Source organism: Zea mays, chromosome 8 (genome assembly GCF_902167145.1).
Source record: "Zea mays cultivar B73 chromosome 8, Zm-B73-REFERENCE-NAM-5.0, whole genome shotgun sequence".
Lineage (NCBI taxonomy): Eukaryota > Viridiplantae > Streptophyta > Magnoliopsida > Poales > Poaceae > Zea > Zea mays.
The window spans coordinates 95,235,094-95,246,264 of NC_050103.1; the positions used below are offsets into that span (position 1 = coordinate 95,235,094).

General features: G+C 43.4%; 1 protein-coding gene across 1 annotated transcript; it reads right to left on the bottom strand.

The window, feature by feature from the left end:
* Nucleotides 1–1,346: 1,346 nt before the first annotated feature.
* Nucleotides 1,347–6,896, bottom strand: LOC100193562 (putative protein kinase superfamily protein). The gene is made up of 5 exons (NM_001138671.3): nucleotides 6,192–6,896; nucleotides 3,163–3,298; nucleotides 2,529–2,787; nucleotides 2,224–2,356; nucleotides 1,347–1,847 (listed from the first exon to the last, which is right to left on the bottom strand). Exons 1-5 carry the CDS (start codon nucleotides 6,672–6,674, stop codon nucleotides 1,605–1,607), a joined length of 1,254 nt encoding a protein of 417 aa, NP_001132143.1. The 5' UTR covers nucleotides 6,675–6,896; the 3' UTR covers nucleotides 1,347–1,604.
* Nucleotides 6,897–11,171: the final 4,275 nt, after the last annotated feature.

Genomic DNA, 11,171 nt, shown 5'->3' on the forward strand with positions numbered 1-11,171 from the left:
CATTTCAAAACTAATATTTACCCCCTATTTTAATATACTCATCAATGAAGTCAAAAACGCTACTACAAACAAGTATGTGTGTGTTTGGTTTGGTTTTTGTCCCATAAAAGCCAAAAGCTAAACCAAAGGGCTGGATCCAGGAAGCAACTTTTTCTAAAAGCCATTTTTTCTCGCAGTGCAAAACTTAAAGGAGCTCTAGACCTACTTTTAGCAGCTTTCGGATGAAGCTGCGAAAATATATATATGAAAGAACTTTTAGCGGCTTTTAGTGGGTTCTATCGAACGGTTTTATGATTTTTAACAGCCCAGATTACATCAGCTTTTTCCATAGCTCATAGTCTAACCAAACAGACCCTATGTAGAGGAAAACAATGCATTTTAATGGGAGAAGCCGTTGCGAGTAAGTGCATCGACTCTAAGAGTGAGGTAGGGAGAATGCTCACCCAACCTCTAAGATTTGAAGAGAGTAGAACGAAAAGTAGACGCGTGGATCGTTAATGTAGTCTTACATCAATCGATCATGGATGACTTTGCGATCCTGATGAATATAGCTCCAATGCTGCCTATTTAACTTTCTCTTTGTTGAAAACCTGAAAGCAAACTTTATCATCACATCCATCATAGTTTGATGCAAGATATCGAGCATCTTGCCTTCAACAACAGTTTAGTGGAGTGAAACAAATAAGTTCAATATGAATTGGTAAGAGCAATTTAAAAAGCGAGAGATGTGAACAAACCTAAACACGTACTACTATTTATAGATCAGGTTCCAGGATTTTTTTTATTTTTTTCTTCTAAAATTTAAAATAACGAGAACCAATCAAAAAAATGTTGCATTTAAAATACGAGAACCAATCAAAAAATGTTGCAAGGCAACATACAGTCGACTCAAACCGATAAAGATCAGTACCGACCGGTTCAACAACGCCCAAATCAACACCTACAGATCCAGTTCTAACATGGTTAAAATCATGTCCAGCAGCTTACCTATACTCTACCTATATTTAAACTACACTTTATAAAACAGTGCAATTTATAATATAAAACGACGCAAAACGGTGTTTTTAGTGACCATATAAGTGCAATGTACAGTAGTTCACCTGTATGGTCAAAAAAACACCTTTTGTACTATAGATTATATTGTTTGTAGAATGTAATTTAAATATGGGTATAAATAAGCTACTGATGATGGTCTAAAACCAGCCGACATCCCCACCGACGTTAATGCCGTACCGATCGTCAATGCCACGCCATATCATCGGTTGATATAGGCATGTGTTGGATCCAGCCGAATAATGAACTCCCCTACAACCATTAATCCCAACAGCCCACCATCAACATGCACCTAATTTTAGGTGACAGAAACTTGCCTTCAGACTCAAATAAGTTCTCAGGACCGTTCAACTATATCCCCTTTAAATTTGCAACCTACCTGCACACAACACACCCCTACAAAAAACAACAAAATCAGGAGGGCACCAGCAGACGAAATCATTGTTAGGAAGCGTGTGAATCTGTCTCAACAGTAGTTCGTTATAGACGAGAACTCGAGAAGGGTTCCAGAAGGACGAGCACAAACTGCAGATCAAACACTAGCTTTTCTCCTAGTCAAGTGGCTTCGATGGTTGCACATTGGGATTGCAAGATTTCTGATTATAACGGTTCTTGACAAGTGGAACCAGCGATTGGACAACATCAGCCATTAATGGCCTATAGTCAGCCTCTGGTTGAACACACATGGCAGCAATAGCAGCCACTTGGACAGCATCTTTCAAGGAATATTGACCTTCCGATGCTGGATCCAAGATCCGCACAACTTTATCTCGGTCAGTGAGCATAGGCAATGCCTGCAGTAATTCAACAAGTGCCAGGTTAGATATATATGCAATGTTCGACTATCAGCACACAGGCTGATGTTTTCCAACCATTCTAATTAATACATGTCATTGTACATGAAAAATCTTAGTATAGGATCAAAGACAATTGAATTTTTATGACAGCAAGGAACTGAAGTGCATGTTCTCATTGAAGAACTGAAGACTATACATATATCCAATTTACTCATCATAATCACCTAAACTTTTTTGCAGTTGAAGGAGACACAATTGTACAGTCGATACTAATTTTATATTAACAACTAAACACTTCCATTACGTTATGATCCATGATGGCAGAAGAAAACAGCTCAAAGCAAAGCCATATTATCAGTAACGTTTGCCTTACCCAGTTAACTAAAACACCTTCTCCAGGAGACCTCTTCATATCAACTGGTACTCTGCCAGTAAGCAATTCCAAAAGCACAACACCATAACTGTACACATCTGATTTGGTAGTCAAATGCCCAGCCAATGCATACCTACACAGATTTGCAGTATGTGCATCATATTAGACAGTATAATCAGTTCTTTAGAACACAAAAGTGATTGAGCAAATGACAGACCGAGATCAAACTTATGACCTTGCATAAGGGGATTTAGCAAGTAGTTAAGTCTACAAAAAGTAATAAATGAACATTAGCCTGATCTTACTCTGGTGCAACATAGCCTTGTGTGCCCAAAACTCGAGTTGAGACATGACCACCAGCTCTATCAGATCCAAGTTTGGCTAGACCAAAGTCTGAAATTCTTGCATGGAAGTCCTTGTCCAGGAGAATATTGCTACTCTTGAAGTCTCTATGTATAACAGGTGGATTAACATGTTCATGAAGATATTCCAAACCTTTGGCTGCTTCAAGTGCAATTCTCATTCTTGTGTCCCAGTCCAATTTTGAGATTCCACCACATGAACCTAGAACAATGTCTTAGAACTATCAGTTGGCAAAAGCAATGTCTTAAAAAGTGTCAATACCCAAGTTATCCGCTGTGTTAAGTGGTAGGAAGACACTTCAGCCAACTTCATGTTTACATGTGAACCTAAAAAAAGGTTATTTACTTCGTATATTAGCAAAAAGCAGCACATCAACACAATAAAAGTACATAACCTTCTATTGCTCATCTTCTATCAGTCGGTTAAAGCACACACATGCTTTTGGGCATTATCAGCCAGGTAAGTCTGGAGCATTTGTCAATTGAAAAGCAGTGAAGGGTTTATCATCTTGTTGACACTAAAAAATGACATCTGCACAAAACAACAATAGATTTGGACAATACAAAATGGCTATACCTCTGTTTGGATAGAGATGCTCCTGGAGACCCCCATTGGCCATGAACTCATATACAAGTAGACAGTGTTCACCTTCCGAACAATGGCCAATCAGGCCCAATAAATACGGTGATCGGAGCCTACTCAGCAACTCCACCTACAAAACATCACGTGTTCAGGAACACTGAAAAAGTTGCACGCAGATTTTCAGTCCATTCACACGGTTAACCATAAAGAATGGGAGAATTGGTGAAATCAGATTTCAGTTATACCCAGAAGCTCCTAAGAATGGGCCTGTTTGTTTCAGCGTTTTGCTGGCTTCTGCCAGCCAGAACTTGAAACAAACAGCCTAGCTATTGAGCTGCCTTTTGAAAAGCAGGCTTATGAGGAAATGAACTAAAAGCTGAAAAGCATGCCAGAGGAGTTTTTCTGGCTTTTGGCGTGCTGAGAAGCTACAAAGTTATTACAAGTCAATAACAAAAGAGTGCTTCTACAGGTATGACTCTAGTGGTAGACTCAGGTACGACTAGAGTCATCTAATGGCTTATGATTCATTAGTTCATAACAAGAGGCAACAACAATCGTAGATTAACGTTGGGCGTACTCCAGTCCTACGGGTGGGTCATATGTGAAGCATTTTTTATAACAAAAGTCAACAATCAGAAGCCAAAAATCCAAAAGCTGCAGCTCAAACCAACAGTCCTTTAATGTGGCCCATAAAACAACATAGTTCAGTTATAAATTTTCTCTTTATGTCAGTTTTCTGCATATACTTCCATTCCTATAGCCAGCACAGGAGTAGCTGCAAACCTAACACATAAAAATTGTGTTCGCCTCACAGCTTGGCATGTCTTGCTTGCTGGTTACTGAGTTCAAACACACTATATGTTGCTAAATCTGTTATTTCTTATCAGATGCCAAGCCTGTGTCCTATCCCTATAGCAAGGTAATTGTCTTCTAGCTGTTGATTTGTTGCTATACCTGTCGGAGAGGAAATTCTCCGGCCGGGTGGCGGAATGCACCCGCCCTAAATCCTAAGATGAGAAGGGGACTAAGCGTTTTGCCTGTCTATTGGGAGATCGATGAACACGAGTGAACACGAGGATTTAGAGTGGTTCAGACCGCCGGAGCGTAATACCCTACTGTACTGTGTGTTGTATTGAGTCTGTAAGCTTGAGAGCTTCTATGAACTTGTGAGTCTGAGAGTCTGAGTGAATCTGAGTTGGGTCTGAGTGAGTGTCCCTTGTAACGTTGTGTGCCTTCCCTTTTATAGCTCAAGTGAGGCGCATACAAGGATACTGAGCCCCGACATGTGGGCCCAGGGGCAAAATGGAAGGAAGTAACTAATGCCTGTAACGCCTGGGCGATCTCCGAGTGCCATAATGTCCGTAGTCCATACAGTATTGATATGTCGCGGCTGCTTCCTCGGTAACACGCGAGTCATGATGAGTGTAGTGCATGCGGTAGTATGGATGTGCCGCCTGCCAATGGAATGGACAGGCACGCCGCCTGTGGGATGGTCTAGTCGCCGCCCGCCAGCGGAGTGGACAGGGCTCATTAAATGCCGAGGCGGCACATCGCCTGCCAGTGGAATGGACATGACTCATTAAATGCCTTGGCGGCACATCACCTGCCAGTGGAATAGACAGGCGGCGCACCTTATCCGCAATAAATGCAGACGCCGCGCGGCCCAGAGGCCTTACGTCAAGCTCCGCCCGTTGGCTTACGTCACGTGCAGTAGGCCACGTGGCCGCATCGGGTCTCCGCCTAGGCGGGGAGCGGAAGCGTATACGGTGAGGTCCGGACACGTGTCGGCTCCGGACCCCTGCCTGTACTTGATTAGGGCCTGGGTATTCTCTGTCCCAGAATCTCGGGACCCCGCTGTGAGCGGCCCGGACCCCATACAGAGGGGTCCGGATCCCATCCGAGAGGTCCGGCTTGCCTAAGTGGAGGTCCTGGACCATACCCGGAGTCCTAAATTTGTATATGCAGGGGTCCGGCACTTTCCCATTGGGGTCCGAACTCATTGTTGATACCTTGGAGTATATCATCTTCTCTGGCCACGTGGCGGCCCTGGAACCGCCCACGTGGTGGGGTCGGGTGCTGTTGCTGGCCCAGAGTAGTCGCCCGAGGCTGGGGCGAGCCATGGTCTGGTCCCACGCACTGCACCTTTATCACGCGACTAAAGATAACCGCGTGGATACTGCGTCATACGGTAGTAAGGGGTATCCCTGTTCCAGGGTACTGACAATACCCATGGCTAAATTTGGGATATGTTAAGTCTGGTGGAACCGGGTGGCTGCGTGTGTTCCTATTTCCACAAGTAACTAGCTGTCTATTTGTCCAGCATACTGCATACATGAGGATATTGAAATATTGTGCAGTTACATCCAACAACAGAGCACTGATGGAAGCACGACTGGCAAGTTAAATTTCACCCATTCCACTCCAAATCTGTTTAAATTTGACCAAAATCTTGCTAATGAAAATGGTCACATTACCCTCAACTCATGCAAGAAGACTACAAAGTTATCCATGGACAACTAATAAGAACTAAGTGATTCACATACATGTGCTTACCAACCGTTACGATTACTACAACTAAATAAACACCACAACAAGCCAATAATCACAATCTCACAATCGAGAATCTCAAATAATCCAGCCGAAGTTTAAACATAAACCTCACCTCCACAGGAGGAATTTTGTGGGGACCAAATTTTACAGTTAGTAAACAGTAGAGAACTTCGCACTTACCACAAGTTACTCTGTTACTGGTCCATGTTTAGAAAGAGGATATGATCTTTAAGTGAACAACCACGGGAACCCCCAACGCACAGTGACCCATTTGCACTAACGATAATCACTGATGTGGACGGCAGAGCTTCACCAAACCCAAACCGCAATGGCCAGATCCAGTAGTTACCAACCGTGAGAACACGGTACAGGACGCGGTGAATTCTGTCCCAGCCCCAAAGCCAGCACGTGGAAACACCCGCATTCGGCGCTGAGTAGCAACGATCCAAACGCACAAAAATAATTGTTTTTACCTCCATCTCAAACTCATCTTCTCCCTGTTTCCCTGGGCGGTCCATGAGCTTGACCGCGACCTTCCTCCCGTCGGGGAGCACCCCGCGGTACACGGTCCCGAAGCTGCCCTGCCCAACCATGTGCGCCCGGTCAAACCCACCCGTGGCCGCGTGAAGCTGCCGGTAGCTGAACACCTGCACGCCCCTCTCCCCAGCAGCCACCACCGACATCGCCGCCGCTCCGACACCATCTCTGGTGGAGTTACTGGACGGGTTGTCCGTCCCCTGCTGCTGCGGCGGCAGGGCCCGGGGAGGAAGCGTATGATGGGAGCTGGAACGCTTGGGGATATGGAACGCCTGGAGGCGACGGGAGACCTTGCGAGTAATGTAGCAGTAGTAGGCGAAGGCAGCGATGACGGAAAGGAGCGAGAGCGCGGCGAGGAAGACGATGACCAGCAGGGCCACCGACTCCTCGCGCTTGTACTCGTCGTCGCCGTCCGTCATTGGGTCGCTGGAACCCTAGTTCAAGGGGTTGCCGGGTTCGGAGAGGAGAGATCAAGCGAGTGATTTGGACGAAGACGGCGAGGGTTTTCGTGGGGTTTGGGAGTGGAATTGGTGTCTCACCTTCCTCTGCGCGGAACCCGAGGTAGGGGACAGGGCACCCAGCAGTGGGAGTCGGATTATTTGCAGTCGGTGGAGAGGGGTGTTTGGTTCTAGACAGGCTTTGTTTGTTTCCGTCGCTAAAGTCACAGTATTTTATTTCTAAAATGCACCGTGTTTGGTTTAGGGTTTAGTGTTCGTACGTTTGAGTGTTGAATGCAATTAACTTAGCGACTAAAATTAGTTAAGAAATTCAAACATCCTACCCTACCTAATAGTTTAACTATTAGTTATTTTATAATTAATTAATAGTTAGGCATCTATTTATTAGCTAGCTAATTTCACTAACAATTTCTATCCAACTAATTATTAGTTTTAGTACATTTAAACACTCTATTAATACTTTAGTTTCACAAAAGATACTAAACTACTATGCTAAAACTAGTCCCAGTGATATTTCTCTCTTTTTCTCTCTTTCCTCATTGAATACCCTGCTCTCTCTCCCCCCACAAGCGACCGTATGCTCCTCGTTAGCTACTTCTTGTTTAAAAGAGATATTTTCTTCGTTCTAAATTATTAGTCATTTTAGTTTTTGATTTTTATGTCTATTTTCAAATATATGATAACGAATCTAGACACATATATAAAAAAATATCTTAATTTGTGTATGAATCAACTAAAAATGTAAAACCTATTTTATTTTGGGATGGATGGAGTATTAATTAAGGGTAATATGGTAAAGTTTAACACTTGTATCAAACAACCCTCAAGTGCTGAAGTTTAGCAAGGCATGTTTTTCCCCTTGCTAAAGTTTAGCATCACACCTTTTGCTAAAGTTTAGCTCCTAGGGAACCAAATAGATTGGCTAAAAGTATTATGCTAAAGTTTAGCATCTATTAGCACTTTAGCTAAATTGTGCAAAAAGTGGTCTCAACCCCATTTTTCTCTTCTTTCCATCTCCCCCACCAAATGCCCCTTCTCTCTCCTCCCCACCCGTCGTCTATTGTATTGCTACTAGTTTAGGCATTAATTAAGAATAATATGCTAAAGTTTAGTACTTGTATTCAAACAACTCCCAAGTGCAAAAGTTTAGCACGTGCTAAACTTTAGCACTATAAAAACAAAACTGGTTTTAGACACTAAAGTTTAGTCAGTATCACATCGGATGTTTGAATGCCTATTAACTGTATTAAATACAGTCTAATTATAAAACTAATAACGCAGCTAAAGACTAGAAATAGAGACAAAAAATTTTAAACCTAATTAATCCACAATTAGCAAATATTTACTGTAGCATCACGTAATCAAATCATTGACTAATTAGACTTAAAAGATTCGTCTTACTGTGTATTCTTTATCTGTATAATTAATTTTATAATTAGACTATATTTAATACCTCTAACTAGTTGTCAAACATCAGATGTGACGGGGCTACCAAACATTGGCTAAAAATAGCTAGTGGAAATAGCTAGCTAACTATTAGCTAATTTGCTAAAAGTAGATAATAGCTGAACTATTAGCTAGATGTTTTGGATACCTTCAACTAATTTTAACATCTAACTATTAGTTCTACAGTGCATTCAAACAGAGAAATTTGCTATTTTGCCACTCTCAATTTTGGCTGCCTGTTATTATGCCATCCTGTGTCTATGACTGGTGGGGCCGTCTGTGTCTATGATTTGTGGGTCCGATGGCATACTGGCCAAGCCCACAAATGATAATGGCAAAATTGCCAATGGCTCATTCAAACACCACCTAAAGTTTAGCTCGTGTCACATCGGATATTTGAATGTCTATTACTAGTATTAAATCTAGTCTAATTACAAAATTAATTACACAACTAAAGACTAAACAATGGATAAAATTTTTAAGCCTAATTAATCCACGATTAGCAAATATTAATTGTACATCTAATGATCGAATCATTGACTAATTAGACATAAAAGACTCATCTTACTATTTACTCCTTATCGATGTAATTAGTTTTATAATTAAATTATATTTAATACATCTAACTAGTAGTAAAATTGTTGATGTGATGGGACTAAAATTTAGCCCCGCGAAACCAAAGACCCCCGAAATCAGGGGGCATCGTAATATGCCATCTGCTCTGTACATAGTGTAACACCCTGAATTTAGGGGTATAAATTTTCTTCTCCAATATGTAACGCCCTGAATTTGGGGGCATAAATTTTCTTCTCCAATATTCCCCAAATTCAGGCGTTACTCTCTTTTTCTCTTCCTGTTTCGCTCCTTCCTCCTATTTTCAAAGCAATATAGAGACTGATGTATGTATCGCGTGTAACCAAAACCTAAGTTGATATTGTTGCTGCATCATGCCGGAGCATATTTATTTTGCCCGATGATGTGCCTAGGCAAGCGTTCGTCTAGTTTTGGTGTTCGTTTCGCGGGTTGATCTTGATTAGAAGCAGACGAGATCGAGTAGAGGGAAGTCCAAGCCCAGCCCGCGGTCCAAGCCCAGCCCGCGGTCCAAGCCCAGCCCGCGGCACGGCCCAACCCAACCCTGGGCGCGCACCCAGACGCTCTTGCCCTCTCCCATGTGCGTCATCCCCATTCTCTCTTTCCCGCGCAAAGTAACCTCCCTCTCTTCCACCTCTCTCCACCTCTCTCCCTGCCCTAGGGAGGATCCCAGTGAGCGCTTGTCGTCGTTCGTCGAGCCCCGTGGTGAGCTTCCCCTCTCCTCCCTCCCCTCCCTCTTCCCCTTCCTCTCCTACCCTCTTTCCCCTACACAGCCCCTCGGCGGCCCCGGCGCGTGGCCTGCCCCGCCCGGCGGCCCTCCCCCGGCCCGGCGCCCTTCCCTAGGCGGCGTTCGGCCCCGGCGCCCCTCCCCCGGCGTGGCTCCCCGGTGTGGCTCCCCGGCGCGCGCGGCCAGCCCCGACAGCGCGGCCCCCTGGCACTCGGTCCCCCGACGCGGTGCCCCAGCGTGACCCCTGCGTAGCCCCTGCGCGCCCAGTCCCTGTGCGCGCAGAACTAGCGCGCGTCGTAACGTTTTAAATTTCGTTTAAATCACGTGTCGTGTCGTGCGCTTTGCCGCACGACAATCATTTTTAATTCCGTTCGAGTAGTGTGTTGTGTCGCGCGCTTCTTCGCGTGACAATCCTTTTTTATTTCCGTTTAGATCATGTGTTGTGTCGTGCGCTTTGTCACGCGACGATCCTTTTAAATTTACCTAGGATTGCGTATAGTAATTAAGGTGCGTAGTGTAACGACGATTAATCAAATACCAAACCTATTAGGATCTAGTGCTAATTTTATTTATGCATTGCATGATGGTTAGTTAATATGATTATATTTAGACAAATGTTTTAGTCCATAACTGCCTAACATAATTTCTATGTCTTTCGGCCGTAGTCTCGACCGTTGTAGTTTCTTTTCTCGCATAGTCATAGATGTGAGTCCTGCGCCACGCGTCTGTTTAGTTGTAATATTTTATTGTGTGGTGTATTGTTATTTCTATGTTAAGATTGTGGAATGTATGTTTGAACTCATATAGATAATGGTCCGTTGGCGGAATCCGAAGGAGTTGCAGGCGAAGACCCTGAGCAGCAGCTGGTTGGTGAATGCAAGTGTCCTCTGGCCTATTTATGTCCTACTCATTTTATAATTCATCTCCCGCATTTACACAAATTATACCTAAGGATTTATTTTTGGATTAGCTCTATTTACACAATTTATTCCTAAGGATTTATTTTTGGATTAGCTCTTGTTTATCTTGTCCTTGTTCACCTATTTGGGTTGGATCATTTTTGGATTAGTTCTATGCTAGCACTTTACTCTAATCAATGAACATGATGAGATTATTTATGATACAATGTTTACTTTTGATTATGATGATGGCATTGTGACATTTAAGGGGGCTCGATTAGCAGTTTCTCGAGTGCCTCTCCGTAAGGACTGGTTTGTTGGATGACCATCCGGGAAAACAGTACAACCATGAGGGTGGTATGTGACGCCTTTAGCTAATTAATTAGAGGAACTAAGGTGTAGTTTGCTTCATTGTTGTGCCGTCAAAGGGGCTCGATGTATGCGGCTCGCTTTGTCAAGGGTGGTTTGTCCCTTGGGGAGGAGTGTGGTACATTTAGGAAACCTAACGAGCGGCTACAACCTCAGTTCCTCTAATTAATTAGCTAAGGGAATCCTATACCACCCTCATGGTTGCACTGTTTTCCTAGGCGGTCATCAAACGAACCAGTCCTTACGGAGAGGCACTCGAGAAACCACTCGAGCCCCCTTAAATGTCACAAAATCATCATCATAATCAAAAGAGAAAACATCGTATCATAAATAATTTCATCATGTTCATTGATTAAAGTGAAGAAGTAGCATAATACTAATCACAGTAACCAATTCCCAAAGGGTAAACAAGGACAAGAAAACAGA

Coding starts and splice junctions, on each gene's coding strand:
- LOC100193562 (NM_001138671.3), bottom strand. CDS start 6,674: ATGACGGACGGCGACGACGAGTACAAGCGCGAGGAGTCGGTGGCCCTG. Junction 3,299..6,191: donor AAGATGAGTTTGAGATGGAG/GTAAAAACAATT, acceptor GATGTTTTGTAG/GTGGAGTTGCTGAGTAGGCT. Junction 2,788..3,162: donor GCATCTCTATCCAAACAGAG/GTATAGCCATTT, acceptor ACATTGTTCTAG/GTTCATGTGGTGGAATCTCA.